The sequence below is a fragment of the Pteronotus mesoamericanus genome, unplaced genomic scaffold (genome assembly GCF_021234165.1).
Source record: "Pteronotus mesoamericanus isolate MK-2021 breed Mesoamerican mustached bat unplaced genomic scaffold, CSHL_Meso_final scaffold_54, whole genome shotgun sequence".
In the NCBI taxonomy this organism is placed as follows: domain Eukaryota; kingdom Metazoa; phylum Chordata; class Mammalia; order Chiroptera; family Mormoopidae; genus Pteronotus; species Pteronotus mesoamericanus.
In genome coordinates this window covers 30,631,511-30,651,327 of record NW_026555321.1, presented here as the reverse complement: position 1 = coordinate 30,651,327, position 19,817 = coordinate 30,631,511, and the positions used below count along the sequence as shown (strand labels likewise).

General features: G+C 38.9%; 1 protein-coding gene across 4 annotated transcripts in view; it reads right to left on the bottom strand.

The window, feature by feature from the left end:
• The window catches only part of VGLL4 (vestigial like family member 4), a 154,777-nt gene that overhangs the window by 79,744 nt on the left and 55,216 nt on the right, over nucleotides 1-19,817 (bottom strand). The window contains exon 1 of one of the 4 annotated variants that reach the window (XM_054595078.1): nucleotides 1,244-1,734. The exons of 2 other annotated variants lie outside the window; for them this stretch is intronic. In XM_054595078.1, the coding sequence (XP_054451053.1) occupies nucleotides 1,244-1,325 (82 nt within the window). In that variant the 5' untranslated portion in view covers nucleotides 1,326-1,734. Of the gene's footprint in view, nucleotides 1-1,243; nucleotides 1,735-19,817 lie in introns of those variants that run through there. One more of the 4 variants, XM_054595080.1, reaches the window with a different exon arrangement.

Below are 19,817 nucleotides of genomic sequence, written 5' to 3'. Positions count from 1 at the left end.
GCGGGGGTGGGGGTGTGGGTTCTTTTAAAATAAAGAAAGTATAAGATCCTTACCCACAGAGTTAAAAAAAAAAAAAACCATGGATAATATTTTTTTCCTCTTGGAGGGGAAAGGGTAAGTTTTCAACTGATTAGGCAACAGGACTGAGATTTTTACATGTAAAGTACAAGTGAATTGGCTCACCCTCCCAAGTTTCTTCAATGTTTTCTTTTTCAAGAGAAGTGTCCAGTTCATTATAAGAGAAAACATGGAAACTGCTCCTGCTGAATTAGAAAGGAGATGCCTCCTCAATTTGTATGTCGTTACAACAAAAAACATTCCCCCTGCCAAGCTGAGTTCCCCCGGAGATGCCTCTCCGGCCACTCAAATCCAGGCCATTACCACTTTTTCATATCGCACGTAGATAATGTTCCAACAGATTAAGAAATCACTTTTTCTCTTCTTACTACCCACAGAGACAGCTTGAAATGCTACAACGCAACAGGGAAACACCTCATGGTTTAGTAAGTGGTAATGAACAATAAGAAATCAGAGCTTTTTTTTTTTTTTAAGCTTTCTCATTGCTGTGTTGTGCAATCACAAAGGACCAGAGTGTGGAGGGGAACATCCTTCAATGTCAGAACTCTCTTGGAGCTATACAGGAAATGGGAAATCAGACAAAGAGCCAGTCTGTGCTCTGTGACATGAGTGCCCTTCCAGTTCCCCAAAATGAATAGAAAAATTCTTCATTGTTTGGGACAATCGGTCCCAAAAACAAAAACTCACTGTAACTTTCTGTTCCCCTCTACATGAAAACCCAAAGCACTGCTGTAATACAACACAAATACTGTAGATGGTGTATGTTTAAAATAAGTATCAATGTAAAACAACAACAAAAAATCCCTACATGTTAACTTTTACCTGGGTCCTAAAACTTCATATCCAAAAGAAAACAGAAATTTTAAAAAATACCTTTTTAAAGACTTAAAAATCTGAAGAGTTAGTGCGTTATTAGCATAAAGCAAACTTTTAACAGTTTGTTTCACCTCCTCTCCACCCCCGGCCCTCACCACTATACCCCTGAAGACTAAGGTACAAATAACAAACTTTGAAAAGTGAAAACAGTACAGAGTAACAGCTAGCTTTCAAAGTGCCCTAAAGTCCCAAGAAAGAGAACACAAAGCACAGGAGACATTCAGAACGCTGCAGGAGGAATGGTCTTGATAAAAGCAATGGATAGCGATTTCTAGAACAGAACCTCTACCTTCATAGCACAGAATGCCGATATTGTTGTTCATCTTGTCCAAGTACTGGTAGTTCAACAGGTCCATCTTCATAAATAGCATTTATTGGGCTAGCACAGAAAACCAGCTCTTCGCTTTCGCCCCAAAAAGAGTACGTTTCAAAAATCAGTTATTGCTTAGTAGCTCCAGGCTCTTCTCTTAAACTTCACCAAGACGGAGGCCCGGCCTCCAAAGAGCAAAACAAAGTATGTAAAAGTTTAAAAAAAAAACACACACACACACAGAGGCAAAAATTGAACTCACACAAAACCCTTCAAGGGTTTAGTTGTAGACGGTATACGTTTTGTATCCTCAATGGAGCATTTAGAAATCGTTTCAGAAGTCTTTACAAGTCTTTCTTCGAAATAAAGAAGGAGTGAGAAAGAAAAGCTCGAAGCACATTTCCTAGGACAAAGCCCCGCTGGCGTTCCTCGCAGCCCGCTGCAAGTTCACTGCGCTGACATGCTGGCTATGCGTGGTATGACTCGTATGTAAACGAACTTCCTCTTCCCAGCGGGAGCGCGCGCGAGCATGCGCACTGAATCCCCGGGGCTCTGCAAATGTCAGGGATATTTTCTGCACAAGATCAGCCTCTAAATGTATTAAGTGTTTGAAAGAAAGAGAAAGAGGAGGTGGAGAGTCTGTACGGAGGGCCTCGGCGGAGCTGCTCTTGACAGGAAGCAGCCCTGCCACTGCAAAACTGTAGGAAGAAAAAGAAAACCCAGGAAGTTTCTTTTTCAGAAGCTGAGTAAAAAGTAAAAAATCCATCATGGAAGCAAACTTCCATGGAATTTAACTCTACTGTAACTTCTCTTTGGGGTTACAGAAACCCAATGTGTTCTGCTATCGCACATATACCACATATATTTTGTAAGATTTTCTTTTAAAAATTGTTTTATAATGTTGATTTACACTTCATCTGCATATTTAAATTTTTGGTGTTATTACATAAATTTCTCTCATAAGCCTCAGAACTATGTGGACAAGGCTGGGACAGTGTCACCTTTTCACAGTAGAGGAAACTGGGGCTCAGAAGGATTAAATGACTGGCCCATGGCCCCCAAAATATTTGGAAGAACTACTTTTACAGTGTTTTCTTCTCGTAGTTTTATAACTTTCTAAAAAACTGGCAAGGGGGGAATGAAAGCTGTTCCATCTGCATATTACAGGCTAGTAGTATGCTACCATGTTGTTCCTGATTGGAAGGACTGGACTTGGGGCTTTAAATTTGGGTCTAGATATTGGGGCTCCAATATCTAGCACAGCAAGTAGGTGCCCAAAAGCAGCTGTTCACTGAATGAATCACTGAATGTTTAGAGTCTTCAGCACACGAAGAACACACGAGCACAATGGGGGACAGGGATAGTTTTTATCTTTGCAGATTTGGGGTACCATAAATAGACTACTATAACCATAGAAAGTATTTCCGTGTAGATATTATTGCATGCTATGTGGAGATTTAGAAAATATCAAGCAGTTTTGTATTTGTAGACCAAGACCTAAAATTTTAATGCTCTAAAATAAGATTTGAATATATAATCTCAAGGGGTCATATGTTAAAAAATTCAGCAGTAGTTGCATTTAAGGTAACAGGTCCATTCATGGCAAGCTGTTCTTATCAAATCTTATCTGGAGATTAATATGGCACCTAAATAATGTGGCCATCCTGCTACAATAATAGTCATTGGGATGGCAGCTGGTAAAACAGGCAACAGAGAAAAATCAAGATTTCACAAGCTTTAATTTATAAGGGTATTTATTAATGCTACATTACATATTTACTAATGCTAGATAGTAAATAAGCTATACTGAAAGATACGTATACCATCAATTACAATTAAAATATCTAATGGTATTTGGCAGGAGAGTAGAAAAAAAACTTATAGCGTCTACTATACCCAAGATTATTGCACTTGCATAACAGTCTTAGTATCTTTAAGTGTCAGATTCAAATTTACCTAATAGCATTGAAGTATAATCATTATGCTACATTCTTTGACCTAAATTCTCAATCAGAAAACATTAGGCGTCATTAGCATATCCTTTATGGGTGACAGTTGGTTTCACATCAGAATCAGGGCAGAGCTGTTAAAAATTCTGATGCTGAGCTTGCATACAAACTAATCTGAGGAGGGTGGACCCAGTGACAGATCTTTTAAAAATTAAGAGTCCCAGGTAATTATAATATGCAGCCAAGGTTAAGAACCATTGCTTTCATTTGGGAGGGAAAAATTTACATGCCTTAAAATACTTATTATACACTTATTTTGAGAAAGTGTTCTTTTTAAGATACTGTGATTTAACCAGATTCAAATAATACCATTGTAAAGATATGTGTAAAATATTTAGTAACTTCCCTTTCATGATTCAGTATCACTTCTAATGTGGTTCAGCCTCTAAATAGAAATCATCTGTGTGGACACAGTCCCATGGGTATCCCTTGACTTGGCATGATCTGCAGCAAAATTCCCAGCCCCTGGTTGTCTTTTCCACTGAAATGGGATGCTAGGTTGGTGCTACTTGAGTGTGGTCCACCAAGGCGTTCAAGAACTGGTTGTCACTATCCACAACAGAGTGAACATTTCAAAAACGCTTAGAGCAATCTGACTGAGTAATTTTGTCTCCCAAACATTAACTTAAAAAAATTAAGGATTGTATTCTTTCATAGTTCTACTTAGTAAGTTTTGTTGCATTTTACAAAGTATCGATCTGCAATGAAGTGAGGGAGAGAGAACCTGGTCATCCACCCAGGCGGCCAGAGAAGCCCTGTGCAGGAGGACGAGTAGCTGCTACAAGGGCTTGTCTCCATGGTACAGTGCACGCCCTCCGCAACCTGCACCTGGTGCATCCTAGCTCCTCCCATCTTACACCCAATGCTTCAAGCACACTTAACTACAATACTTAAAGTTATTCTTAAAAAACCACATTATTTCACTTCTTTGTGCATGTTCTCTCTTTTGTGAAAGACTTTTCCAAGCTGTCTACCCAGCAAACCACCCATTCTTCCTCAAGACCTGGCATACACCTGTCTTGTCCTGTGGGACCCCCATTCTCCCACCTCATCAATCCTGCTCTGTGTTCCACATACACGCTTCTATCCTACCCAAGTCTAGGCTTTAAGAGCAAGGGCTATGCCTTCTTTACCTTTGCAAGGTCAGTGTGGCATAAATCTGGCACATAGTAGGCCATTAATAAATACTTATTAAATAAAAATTCTCAGGGGCAGATTCTCCATTCCCCCAGCCCTTCCCCTACTCCCCAAAACATGGGATTACCTAACCTGAAGCTTCTCAAACAGAATGATCAACATTTTCAGGGGACCACAAGTTCTTGCATTTGAAAAATACTCATTTAGATTCTGATCACTCTTCAGGTTACAATCCATTCATTCATTTTAAAAATCCTAATACTAGAAAGTGTCAATGCTTCGAGTTTATCCATAGGCTAATATATTCATAATTAAAGTATGAACAGGATTGCTTTTAGGTAAATTAGAAGGATGGTACTAAATTTTACCTATAAAAACTCAGGTTGAAAGATGTATATTTTTTAAGAATGAAGAAATTTGAGTTATTAGATATTTAAAACATAAAGCCTTAAAGAATGTTTGGATACAGAATAAGTGGCACTAAATAGATACTGTCATAAAGTGAAGTTTTTACTGTAAAAATTTTGAAAACCATAATATGTTCAGACTAATTTGTAATAGGGAAATATTTTTCTAAGCCTGAAAAAAATAAAACCTTAAAGAAAGGAAGTCACCCTGGCTGGTGTGGCTCAGTGGATTGAGCACTGGCTTGTGAACCAAAGCGTCACGGGGTTTGATTCCCAGAGTAGGGCACATGCCTGGGTTGCAAGCCAGGTTCCCAGCAGGGGGCGCGCAAAATGCAACCACACATTGATATTTCTCTCCCTCTCTTTCTCCCTTCCTTCCCCTCCCTAAAAAGAAATAAAAATCTTTTTTAAAAAATTTTTTTAAAAAAGAAAGGAAGTCACAGAGGCAAACACTGAAAAATTTGAGTTAATATGCAAATTTCATGTTTTTGATCTGAAAACACCCAAACCAAATAGAGAGGCAAACCACAAAACACAATATATTTATAACATATATTATGCTAGATGAAGGATAAATGTTCTGGTATATAAAGAACATTTAAAAGTACAAAGAAAAAAGAGTCTAAAATTTTTTAAATAAGCAAATAATATGAGAAAAAAATGAATGGCCAATACACTGTTGAAAAACTATTCAACCTCATTAATAAGTAAAAAAATTTTAATTAAGTGATTTTCCATCTGTCAAATTAACAAAACAAGAAGACTGTGTCAATCTTATTTAATGCTGGTGAGGCAAGATGCCATTGGAATTTGTGTTCACTGCTAGTGAAGTGCAAACAGATAATGCCTTTCTACAAAGCAGTCTGGCATTCATATTAAGCTATTTGCAATACTGAAAATGTTCACAACCTTTTCCTTACACTGGACTCTACTCCTAAAACTCTGCTTTATGAAAATAATTAGATTCGGTCAAAGAGTTACAAAAAGATGTTTTGCATCCTTCTATGTATAATAATAAAACCTGAAAATCTAAAAGTCCAAAAATAAGGAAATGTAGTGATACTGAGGTATATCAATGACAGAATATTATGCAATTCCATCAAAAATATATGAAATGAGGAAATGCTATATTATACACCACCTAATAGTCCTACATAGGTTAACTGAAAACAATGAAAATAGTATATTAAAGATGTATCCACTATACGTCAATTTTGTTCATGTATTTGAGTGTGTGTGTACACACATACATAAAAAAGTATACACATGGCCCTAGCTGGTGTCACTCAGTGGATTGAGCACTAACCTGTGAACAAGGGGTTGCCGGTTTGATTCCTGGTCAGGGCACATGCCTGGGTTGCAGGCCAGGTCCCCAGTAGGGGAGTGCTTGAGAGGCAACTACACATTGATGTTTCTCTTCCTCTCTTTCTCCCTCCCTTCCCCTCTCTCTAAAAATAAATAAATAGTTTTTTTTTAAAAAAAGTATACACATGTATTAAAAAGACTGGAAAGAATACCCAAATGTTAACACTATCTTTAAGTTATGGGAATTTTTTTACATTTGTCTGTATTTCTAATTTACCTATAAATTCCTTATTTGATTAAGGTGAGGGTGAATGAAGTTCCCTCACTTTATACAAAGCAGGCACATAATGAGAAGATATGCCCTCGTATCACATAAGCAATGGATCACATATATCTTATTTTTTATTTTATCTATCTTTCGATTTATTTATTTCCTTACCCAAGGACATCTTTTCATTGCTTTTAGAGAGGGAGGAAGAGAGAGAGCAGGGAAAGAGAAACATCAATGCAAGAGAGAAACATCAATTTGTTGCCTCGTGTATGCGCCCAGACCCAGGATTCAACCCGAAACCTAGGTATGTGCCCTGACCAGAAATCGAACCTATAATCTTTCAGTTATGGGATGACACTCCAACCAACTGAGCCACACTGGCCAGGGCCTGTGTATCTTATTTTTAAACACCATGATATGTGCTTTTGACTTAGATTTAACAACTAAAGATAATAAAATTCCAAACATTTATTTAGACCTTTATAAAATTTTAGGATGTTTATGCTGAAGTATCTGTCCTAAAGAACACTCTACAGGAAGGAACTCTCTATAGTTTTGGGTTTTTTTTTAAAGACTGTATTTATTTCTTAGAGAGACTGGAAGGGAAGAATAAAGAGAAGGAGAGAAAACATTGCTTGGTCGCCTATTGCACGCCGCCAACTGGGGACTTGGCCAGCAACCCAGGCATGTGCCCTGACTGGGAATCGAATCCATGACCTTTTGGTTCACAGGCCAGCACTCAATCCACTGAGCCACCCAGCCAGAGTGAAACTCTCTGTACTTTCCACTTTCAGAGTATATAGAAATGTATGCACATGCTTCTTGACTTCTATTATTTACTAATTATTTCAGGTTAGTATCAATTCCCCAAAGTAGACCACAGGCTTCTGGAGGGATGAAAAACTAAGCTTCAGTTCTTGGTATAAAGCTCCCCACAGCAAGTACTCCATAAATGTTCATCATGGCAGCACCTCAGGACCTTTGTGGAATAGTGATGGCACAGTAATGATAGAAAGAGAGCGCAGACTAATTACTAGGTTGAATTGTTCTGTGTGCTACAGAGTTGACTATCAGTTTAGAATAGACTCACACAACTTGTAAGGTGCTTAATAAAAACCAAATGATCAAAATCACTCTCCAGACACTTTTTAAAAATAAAATGTACCCTGGCCAATCTCGTTCAGTTAGTTGGCCTTCGTTTACAAATTGAAAGGTCACAGGTTTGATTCCCAGTCAGGACACATGCCTGGATTGTGGGTTGGGTCCCCAGTCTGGATGCATGTAAAAGGCAATTGATTGATGTATCTTTTCTCTCTCACATCAATGTTTCTCTCCCTCTCTTTCTCCTTCCCTTCCCCTCTCTCTAGAACCAATACAAGAAAAAAAGTTTTAATAAAAATAAAATAAAATGCCTTCATTATGGCACTTGCAAAGGGAATGTTTTCATGTTAGATCTAATAGTAATCTCTTCAAAGACCCTGGAAAACATAATCCTACAGCGCTATTTGGTTCATTAATTGTATTCAATTGCTCTCTTCTTCCAGGATTCTAACTAGGCTAGATATTTAGCTAATGCTTTCATTTTAAGGATTTTTTTCCCCTTCAACACATTTTTTAAATCACTTTAACCTAATATGTGAATAACAATCAAAACAAACCTTACCAAAGAGAGAAAGTAAGTTTGACTATACCCTGATCTAAACTACCCGTGAAACAAGAAATTGGATGTATAAAAATATCATGTGCAAAAGCATCTCTAGAACCCATTGCCATTTACAGGTACGTTCCTCAGTATAATATTAACTATAACGATGATGAGGATGATGATGCTTGTAAACACTGCATTGCTTAAGGTACTTGCACTTTTTTATGTAATATCTTAATTAAGACAAGTTGTGAGAAGGAAAGCACAGGAACAGGTTACTTTAAATGAAAATCAAGCACTCAGTAGCGAGAAGGAAGACTTAAGAAACCAAACCTCCTTTTCTTTTAAATACAGGGTGGGGCAAAAGTAGGTTTACAATTGTGAGTACGTAAAACATGGAGTTTATTCTTGTATTATTATTTATTAATTATTGTATTATTTTCCATACAAACAACTGTTTAGAATGCAAAGTTCTGTGGCTTCTACCTGAAGGCCTAGCTAAAACTCTACCTACACCAAGAACCCCTCTAGCTAGGATTAATCTCTTTATTCCAGTGTATTTAGGTTTATATGGCCTTTAATTCTAAAGAAAAGCAGGCTATAAAATAATTTATGTACCTCTCCCATCAGATTATAATGACTACTTTGCACACAGCAGGTCTTCAGCAAAACAGCTGTTGAATTACAGAAGACACCAAAACAAAACAATTTTCAAATGCCTCATGTACCAATGATGTGAACCTGAATATCTATAACTAAGTTACTTATGTTATTACATTTTCATTCAAGGAAAGGATTCCTAAATATATCATAAAATACTGCTTATTTCTTTAACTTGGAATTGTTCACACTGAAATGACAATGAAAAATACACAATATTTTGTCAAATTTTCACAAAAACAAATGCCGTTAAGTGTATGCCTTGACTTTTACTGTTTATGAAATAGTACCAGTTCTAAGTTAAAACATTCTCAACTTCTATTAAGTAGTTACTAGATCATTTACTGTAACATAGTGGGATTTTAGTACAAATATATGTACTAAAAAAAAAACCCTAAATATAGTTCTTCAAATTAAAGATTTAAACTTTCAATACAACAGTACCCCCTAGGGGTGAATTTTAAATTGCAAAGAAAACTTTGAGAAAGGAAACTGCATTATTTTGGCCATTATAACCTGGTGTATATTTCAAACACAGTAAGTCTCCTTTCTTATTTAATAAAAGTAACATCAAATATCTTTTAACAAAGAGTTAAACTAAACTTTGCAAAAATTTAAATGAAATACTAACAAAACCAATCTAAGTGATATCAAACAGTTGAATAGGAAATCTGCTTTATTAACATGAGTTTGATATAAGTAATATTTTAAAGCACCTACTAGGACCCATGTTTCAAATGAACCAGAATAAATCAGTATTGGGGAAGGGAATTTTAATTAATTGGCATCCCCAAGAAAGAAATTATTTTGCAAAACACTATTACCGGTTAGTTTTAGTAGTACCTTACAATGCTTGACAACAGAATTGTCTTCTTGCAAAAAAAAATTATTTTAAGCCCTGGCCAGAGACCTCTGTTGGTTAGAGCATCATCATAATACACCAAGGTTGCAGGTTCAGTCTTCAGTTAGGGCACATACAAAAAGCAACCAATGAATGCATAAATAAGTGGAACAACAAATTGATGTTTCTCTCGATCTCTCTCCCTCCCTCCCCCCCCATCTAAAATCAAGAAATAAAAACAAAAAAAATCATTATTTTAGAGGTCTTCATTACTAAAACCAGTAGGTTCAGTAATCCCATTCAAAGAACCCTCACAAATAAAATATTATTCTGATATTCGCATTATCAGAAATTATAATTATCCACAGATGTATTCCTGCAAGGCTGGCCAGGACTAACTTCCATGATAGAATCAGAAGAACCCCAATGGAGAAAAAGGACTATGTATTTAACATTTGAAGGGCTAAGATCGCTGATATTCCCAATGTTTGACCCAGTCTTCAATTAACAGTTCCGTTTGCCTTAATTATGCAGCATTTTCCAACCTCTAGACTCACCCTTTCAACCAGTTAAGCTCCATACCAGAAAACAGACAACACACCTGTTATTTTGACAGAATTTTAACGCTTCCCCTGCCTTGTGCCCCCTTCCAGTAACTGCTCCAGAAAGTAACTACTATCCTAACCTTTAAGAGTATAAATTGGTTTAACCACTTCATATAAATAGAATAATATGCCAACTACTCTTCTGTAACTGGATTCTTTCACTCAACATTATGAGTGTTATCCTTATTTTTCTGTGTCGCATAAGTAAATCATTCACTTTTATTGCTGTATAGCAATCCATTGCTCTAACAGAGCATACTTCATTCTACTGTTGATGGGCATTTAAGTAGTCCCTATTTGGGGATAATTATAAATACTGCTGCAACAAATATTTTAGTACATGTCTCTCATGAGTATATGTCTGCATTTCTGATACATATATACTTAGGAGTAAATACATTTGATCATAGAGTAAGCACATGCTCAGCTTAAGTAGATACTGCCAAATAGTTTTTCAAAGAAGCTGTACCAATTTATACTCTTGCGAGCAACGTGGGATTTCAGGTTGCTCCACATCCGTGCCAATACTTTTCTACCTTTGCCATTCCCATTACTCTGGTAAATACGGAACAGCCACACTGTGTTTGTACTTGGCACTTCTCTGACCAACAGTGAAAATTCTTGAATGCTTTTAAGTGGCAGAGGGACAGATTCACCATACAGAGCAGAGGGAAGGGTGTAGGCCAGTGCCTCTCAACCAGCTCAACTTTGCTTCCCAATACCAAGGGACATTTGGCAATGCATGGTTGTTATAACTTGAGGTTGCTACTGGCATCTAGTGGATGAAGGCCAGGGATGATGCCAAACATACTACAATACACAGGACTGTCCCCCACAACAAAGATTTACCTGGACCAAATGACAATAATGCCACTGTCAAGAAACCCTGATCAAAGCAAACCACTATTAGAATTTTTCTCCTTAGCCATATAATCAGACAAAAGTACAGCTCAAGGGGCCAATTTCCTATTTTCTCAAAATATTATTTTCTCCTTAAAGGGATAGAAAGACAAAGGACACTTACTACATGTTGGGCAGGGCACATGGGATAGGGCTAGGTCGTTTCACATATCTTGTTTCTCTTTTAATCCTCACAACAATGCTATCAGGTACTATCACTGTTTTATAGATGAGGAAACATCAGGCTAAGTAGCTTGTCCACACTCACACACAGAGTGGCAGATCTGGGATCTGAAGCTGAGATTTTCCACTATACCCAGGGCCTTATTTTTAACTGAAGAAGAGTTTTTTAAGTCCACAATGATTATTAAATTGCAAGGGGCAAGTTTTAAATTAGATATCTAAAAAGCAACTGAATAAAAAGTGGGTATGAAAAACATACATTTGCAATGTGAAGATTAACACACAGCTGTAAGAAGCTTATCTTAAAATTTTTAAACAAATCCATCTTCCTTCCCCACCATTCTGGGATACTCTCTGAAGCATCTTATTTTTCTTTACATATGCCCCAATGCCTGTAGGAGTAGGCATTTAAAGTTTCCTAAATTAATTACTGACCTAAAACCCCAATGAGAGAAGACAAGCTTCATAAAACAAGCAGATGGTCCAGATTTTATTTTTCACCGAAACCAACTATATTTAGTAGTATAAAGTAGAACGGGTTTGTTTTTTAGTTTGTTTGTTTTGTTTTTTTTTTTTTTGCAAATGTATCATTAAATAAAATAATGGTCAATACCATCAAATTCTTTTCACAACAATTCCATTTCTCCAAGGATAGATTACCAATATAGCCGTGTCAGCCATCCTTCAGATGTTTTCACTGATGCCTGTTTGTAAGAAAATAATAGCCACAGGGCCACCAGAAATCCATCCACTACAAGAGCAGTTTTCAACCTTGGCCATGAATTAGAATCACCTGAAGGCTTTGCAAACCATGACCACCCAGGCCCCATATTTGGGGGTTAACTTAGTAAATCTGGGGTGGGACCCAGAAACATGTATTTTGAATTTACACCCAGGAAAAAGCTACATTCAAAAGTATAGTGTGAAAATAGCTCCCCATATAATTTTCACACATGCCCCCCCCACCTAGTGGTTCAGAACTACTTGGCAGAGGGAGGGGGGTGATTCTGAACTGAATTTAGTAGGGCACCTGCCTTCCACACATCCCAGAGTTCAAGGGCATCCCACTGAGTTTACTCCTGGGCAGAACTAGGGGGCGGTGTAAGCCAACCTAAGAAACAGATCAACCACCCATTGGGAAGTGACACTGTTAAGTGGATTGTCTGAATTTACACATTTCCAGTCTTGCTTTACAGGGAAGGGGCAAATGAACTCCCCCATTCTTGGCCCCTCTTCTTAAAGTACCTTATCCTCAATGCTTGCCTGTATTAAGACCAGAAATGTACAAACCAGGATTTTCTGTTTATCCTCACGTGGGTAGGGGTGTGAGGGGTCCTGGAAATGAGACACAGCATTTACTGGAGGAGCAAAGTAGGATTTCCACAGTGTGTGTCCGGTAAGGCTGGTGATGGTTAATTTTTAGTGACACACGGCACCATGAATGTCCTCCCTTCAAAGGACTTAGGCTGTTGTATGTCACGAGTGTGCTCCTCTGATTAACATCCATCTCCCTTCCAGTTTTCCTAATTGTTTCCCCAGCACTTAACACAATGCCCAGCACCTGTCAAAGATTTGTTGCAAGAACAAATGAGAAGGAAGAACTCTAGAATCTAAGGTGGGAAAAGAGGAAAGCCACAAGGGATCAGACGCACTGAGTTCTGGATCAAGTCGAGGGCAGTTTGAAGGGGACCCTGATCTTGACAGAGCTCAGTGAGCTCTATGGAATAACTTGGTTTCTAGACAAGCTCAGAGGATGAGTAACATTGCAGCCTCCCAGAGGTGAGCCGACTGTGGTTGCCCCAGTAACAACAAACCACAGCCAACATGAGAGAACCGAACCCTAGAGAAAGAGAAAGAAAGGCTGTAGGGAACATGGCATCTACCCCATGAAGCAGCAAAGGAGGAGAGAGAAGGTAGAATCAGAAGCTAAAAAAAATGACAGGCCTACTTTTTGAGCTCTCTGCAATCTCAGACTGGTTTCTTAGTGAAAAAAAGAGCACCAGATACAGAGTCAGAAAAGTCAGGTTCCTGTCCAGCTCTGACCTACACTCAGCCAAGTGATCCTGATCAAGGAATGCTGCCTGTTCCAGCTTCGATTTCCTTATCTGCACAAGGGATTTGATAAAAACCTCACTTGCCCATCACAGAGGACTGTCAAGGACCCAGTGAAACAGCAGCTATTACCGTGTTCCATAAACTACAAAGCACATACAAATGTTGGTAATTATTACAGCCATTCTTCTCTAATATGAGGGGACTTTCTCACTAGTTTCTATTCCATGAGAAGCTGGAGGCCTATTCAGATAATAGGACTGCCCTGCCCTCTCTCCCACCCCAAAAGAACTTCAATCAGAAACAACATTTATTTAAAAAGTGGAAACAAAGACTGTCTTTTGGGCAGATAGCAGTCTCCTTGTGTTTCGTTAGATGGTATGTGGATTCCTAAAGGAGCATCCGGGAGTGCCACTACCACGTCCCCATCTGTCCATCCTGAGGAGGGAAGATAACCAAAGACGGCTGTGGATTTGTGAAGGAATCCACATACACTTTTTTCTTAATTTAAAAATATGATTATAATGCATGCAGAGTTAAATTTAGCATCCTTACTCTAAAAGTTGTCAAATATTCAAAAACCACATTAACTACTTACCGATAATATAATCGAAAAAGCGTATTGTGAAGACTGCATCAAAAACAGGGGTCTAATACTGGAGTAGATTTGCTCTGTTGACTTCACATGAAATGTACAACATTTAGTCACATATTCTCCCAAACCTCATATTTTCTCTCTAGTCCACAACACATTCTCTTTGATAAACAACATTCCTCTACCTGCCACCTCTATGGTTAGGTTTATGGATAATTCTCTTCCTTTTTGCCCCCCATCTCCACTCAACCAGAGGCTGCCACTTTCATTTGTGATCTCAAGAGAGAATTTCATATTTTACATAATAAATGGTGGTGATTATTATTTAGGGAGGGTGTTTCTGCTGGGTTTATGGTTAACTTTTCTTTCTGAAGGAATGTTGGGAGTTAGAGCTGTAACTCCCAGGACCAAAAAAAAAAAGAGAGAGAGAGAGAGAGAGAGAAAGACAGGCTAGAGACAGACATTTTTCTTATTACAATAGACAGGAAGAATATTGTTTTGCTCATTTTCCTGATGGTTTGAATTAACAATAGTAACAGTAACAGTGAGAGGCCTTCACATAACTAAAAGGTCTAAATTTCTTTGGGGAGAACACTGAGGCAAGCCATCTGTTGTTACCTACAGGGATCTGGCTTTTCTCTTCAGTGAGAGTAAAAAACAAACCCCTAAAATTCCTGGTTGCTTGAAGTTCTAGATGAGGCTGGTAAATCAAGTGTGAAAAGAGTCTAACCACTGTGTTCAAAAAAATTTCAGGTATAATCTCATTATTTTTGAATGGCTATCAGTGTACTTTGAAATTCTGATTACTCAAGGATTACTGCCACAGGATATCTGTGCTAACAGCCCTGGTACAGGCTGCCAAGAGGAAAATTATGATCCTGGTTGCAGTAATGCCAATTTACACCCTATCTAAATAAATGAGCCTTGCTGCTCTCTCTTCCCCATGTTCCCAGTAAAACAAGTTTGAAAAAGAGAGAGAGAAACATGAGAATATAAAGCATTGCACCTGCACACTTACTGGTGTCTACTCTCTGCTGAAATAACCAAATGGCCATATTTTATTTATAGACACTCTACAGGTACGACTGCTTAAACCACAGGCGAAAACACTTCTAGTTTGGCCTGGAACCACCATGGAAAGGTACAACAATATATTTCTCTTAGGAAGGCTGACACAAAACAGACACTCCCTCTTACTTAAGAAAACCTTCCAATCAGCTTCTGACAGAGCAGTGCAAGGTGTTTGCTGTTTTGATAGCATGGTTATTTAAAGAGCCAGCTGCCAATTTTAATAAACTGGGAAAGCCACAGAGAAAAAGAATACATGGACTCTTTCTAGACCTTTCCTATTATTCTTCTGGCAGGTGGCCCACTACTCTTCACAAAAGAGAAAAATCATCCCCTCAATTTTCACTCATAAATGCTCACTTAGTTAACACCGAATGAAAAGAGTCTGATTAACTTGGTCCAACATGCATTCATAAACTGTTTAAATGCCTACTATGTGCACCTAATATGTGAATGCGAAAATATTTTGAAGAACTGCAAAGTGCTATTTGGCTATTGAGAGAAGACACAATACAAAATATAGCACCTATTTTTTTTTCTTTTTTTTTTGGACAGGAGAATGCTGTGGAAACCCAGGAGCAGAGACATCAACAACACTCCCTGTTCACACCTGGCCCCCACCTCCAAGCCTCAGGTATAAGTTCATTCAGCCCAGAGTCATGACAGAGGTAAAAATCCGGAAGTAAATGCAACACAGATACAATTTTCAGTCTCCAAGTACTGTTTACTTGTCTTCAGGGCCCTAGACATATGACAAGCAAAGCATCAAATAAACAGTATGGACAGAGTGCCATGTTAACACAAGTACCACTTCACTGGCCTTAAAGTAAAGGTCCAAAGATGAGTAAGATACGATCCCTGACCTTGAGGGCTTATAATTGAGAACAGACTACAAAAACTACAAACAATACAGTAGTCACCCCTTATCTGCGGTTTCACTTTCTGTGGTTTCAGTTACCCACGGTCAACTGCAGCCCATTATTAAATGGAAAATTTCAGAAATAAACAATTCCTAAGTTTTAAGTTGTGCACCAACCATTCTGAGTGGTGTGATAAAATCTCCAACCATCCTGTTCCATCCCACCCAGAACATGAATCATCCCTTTGTCCAGGTCTCTTCACCCGTCAGCCATTCAGTTAGTCCCTTAGTAGCTGTCTTGCTTATCAGATCAGTTATGGGGAGTGGGGGGAGGGAAGGAGGGAGGAGGAGAGGGGAAGAGAGAGAGGTAGAGAGAGACACCATATTCACGTAATTTTTAACACAGTATATTGTTATAATTGTTCTATTTTATTATTGGTTATGTTGTTAATTGATTCTTTAAACTTCATCATAAGTAAACTCTGTCATATGTATGTATAGGAAAAAATATGGTATATATAGGGTTCAGTACTATTCACAGTTTCAGGGATTCATGGGGGGTCTTGGAATGTAACCGCAGTCGATGACGGGGGGGGACTGCTGCAAAAGGCAGAGGAGAGAGAAATCCTGTTTTCTGAAGGGACTTAGGTGTGAGCTTCATAAAGAAAGTGGCATTTGTCTGGGCCCTTAAGTGAACAGAATTTCAAAGCAGGGCTGAGAGACGTTGAAGGCATTCCAAATAGAGTATTTCATCAGACACAAAATATTTGGTATCATTCATTAATATTTTCATAGGCATATTAAGTGAACTTTAAGTGACACAGGACAAAAGTAATTTAAAAATATAAAACTATTTAAAATACCCAATCCTGGGGGCCAGGAGTTAGCCAGAGGCAGGTCCCAATCTTGGTTCTGTCACACAGTAACTATGAGAGTTTAGGAATATTATTTAATCCCTCTGATTTAGTTTTTCATCTTTGAAAAAATGGGGATAATGACACTGCCTGCAGAAGACTGATAATTCTACCTCAATGCCACCACTCTTTATCATGGCATTTAATGAAGCCTGTTATACTCATAGCTTTATCTCCCCTATAGACCAAGACCAAGTGTTTCTTGAGGTCCAAAGCCTTCATTTACTGTGAAATGCTTAGCACTCCCAATAACTACCAAGTTCTCCTCCTTTCCATGGAATTTCTCTTTACTATAAAAACACTTTCCTTTATGCTGTAAAGTATGCTGTTCTTCAAATTGTGAAATACCCCACTTTCAAAATTTGAGGACTTCCAGTCAAGATGGCAAGATAGGTAATCACAGCTCGCCTCCTCACACAACCACATCAAAATGACAACTAACATGTAGAACAACCATCACTCAGAACCATCAGAAATCGAGTTGAATGGAAGTCTGACAACTACGGAATTAAAGAAATCACATCCATCCAGAACAGTAGGGGGTGGAGACGCAGGATGGGCTCTTCCCACATCCACGTGTGATGAGTGTGGTAGATAAAAATTCAGGAGGGATATCTTGGAAGCAAGGAGTCCCAGCCCCACAACAGGCCCACCAGTGCCAGGAAGATAAGCCCCCATAACTTCTGGCTGCAAAAACCCGTGGGAATTGAGTTCGTAGAAGAAACTACTAGAGTCCCAAGCAGTTCCTCTTAAAGAGCCCACATCTTGACTTAATCAAACTCATTCCCTCTGAGCTCCAGCACTGAGATAGCAGCCTGAAAGGTACCAGGAGCATACAGGCAGAAAGTGAAGTATCTGGCATCGAAGTAAGAGCTGGGGAAGAGCTTTCTCCCAGACAGAAAGCAGGCCATCATGCCTTTTCTGAACCCTCCACCTGCTGAGCCACAAAGCCAGCAGGCTGGGGCCATATCTGAGACTCCATCATCCTGGCTAACATGGTTTGTCCTGCCATGGAATTCCCAGGGACTCCATCCCACCCAATTTACAGGTCCATCTAAGCTGCTTTTCCATATTAATGGCTGGTCTTGGCTGATGCATCACAATTTCCTAAATCCTTTCAAACAAGCAACAGCCAGCCTCAGTGAGCCCCCAGCCCCCACACCTCTTGCTAAGGGACCCTAGGGTCAGCACTAGCAGCAACCAGCCTAGATTCACATCTTGGCTTTGCCTGGGAATCTTCAAGCCCAGAACAAGTAGCAGCCATCTCATATTGCTTTATAGCTCAGTCTGGGTAGCCCTGGGCAAAACACAGGTCAGGGCTGACACCTTGGCCTGCACCACACGGAAAACCCCAGAGCCAGCGCACTTAGTGGACAACTACAAACCACATCAGAGCATCACCACCCTGCCTCTGCACAGCTGACCCTCCACAGATGGCAGAGGATGGTGGTCAGTGGTGACAGCCAGTCCTGCAGCTGACTGACCTGGGTAAATCGCTCCCATGGACCTGCCAAAAGTAATCAAGACTCAACTACACCTGAGGAGGGTGTACTCAGCCCACAAGAAGGGTGCACCTTGAGTACACAGCTTGGGTGATAGGGAAAGCTGTGCTGCTAGACTCTACAGGACACCTACTACATTAGACCATGCTACCAAGACATGGAGTCATAGCAGTTCTACCTAATACATAGAAACAAACACAGGGAGCTGCGAAAATGAGGAGACAAAGAAATATGGCCCGAAAGAAAGAACAGATCAAAACTCCAGAAAAAGAACTAAACAAAATGGAGATCAGCAAGCTATCAGATGCAGAGGTGAAACCATTTGTTATAAGGATGCTCAAGGAACTTAATGAGGGCCTCAACAGCATAAAAAAGATCCAGTCAGAAACAAAAGACACACTAATTTAAATAAAGAATAATTTACAGGGAAACAACAGTAGAGTAGATGAAACTGAGAATCAAATCAATAATTTGGAACTTAAGGAAGCAAAAAAAAAAAAACAACCAACCAATCAGAACAAGAAGAAGAAAAGAACCTAAAAAAAATAGTGTAAGCAGCCTCTGGGACAATTACAAACAATCCAACATTCGCATCACAGTGGTTCAATGAGAAGAGCAAGAAATCGGAAATCTATTTGAAAAAATAATGAAAGAAAACTTTCCTAACTTGGTGAAGGAAATAGACATACAAGTCCAGAAAGCACAGAGTCCCAAACAATCTGGATGCAAAGAGGCCCACTCCAAAACATATCATAAGTAAAATGCCAAAGGTTAAAGATAAAGAGAGAATCTTAAAAGCAGCAAGAGAAAAGCAGTTAGTTACCTACAGGAGAACTTCCATAAGACTGCCAGCTGACTTCTCAAAAGAAACTTCCCAGGCTAGATAGGAATGGCAAGAAATATTCAAATCATGAAAAGTAGGGACATACACCCAAGATTGTTCTACCCAGCAAAGCTATCCTTCAGAATTGAAGAACAGATAAAGAGCTTCCCAGACAATAAAAAAGTAAAGGAGTTCATCGTCACCAAACCAGTATTATATGAAATGTTAAAGGGACTTATTTAAGAAAAAGATCAAAACTATGAAGAATTAAACAGCAACAAATACCTATCTATCACCAACAGAATCTAAAAAACTAGGCAATTAAGACAGAGAAAGAATCATAGATATAGAGAGCGTTTTGATGGTTGCCAGATAGGAGGTGGGTATGGGGGAATGGGTGTAGAGGTGAGGGGATTAAGAAGTACAAATAGGTAGTTACAGAATAGCCATGGGGATATACAGTACAGTATAGGAAATGGAGTAGCCAAAGAACTTATATGCATGGCCCATGGACATGAACAATGCTGTGGGGATTGCCTGAGGGAGTTGAGGTATTAGGTGGAGGAGGGCAAAGGGGGAAAAATTGGGACAACTGTAATAGCACAATCATTAAAATACAATTGTAAAAAAAAAATTGAGTTTTACCTTGTACATTTCAGCATATCTCTATTCCAGGAGGATTTTGTTTTGTATAATGAATGTTATAGGTTTAAAATGTGCACGCGCACACGTGCACACACACACACACACACACACACATCTCTCTGGGGATTTGAG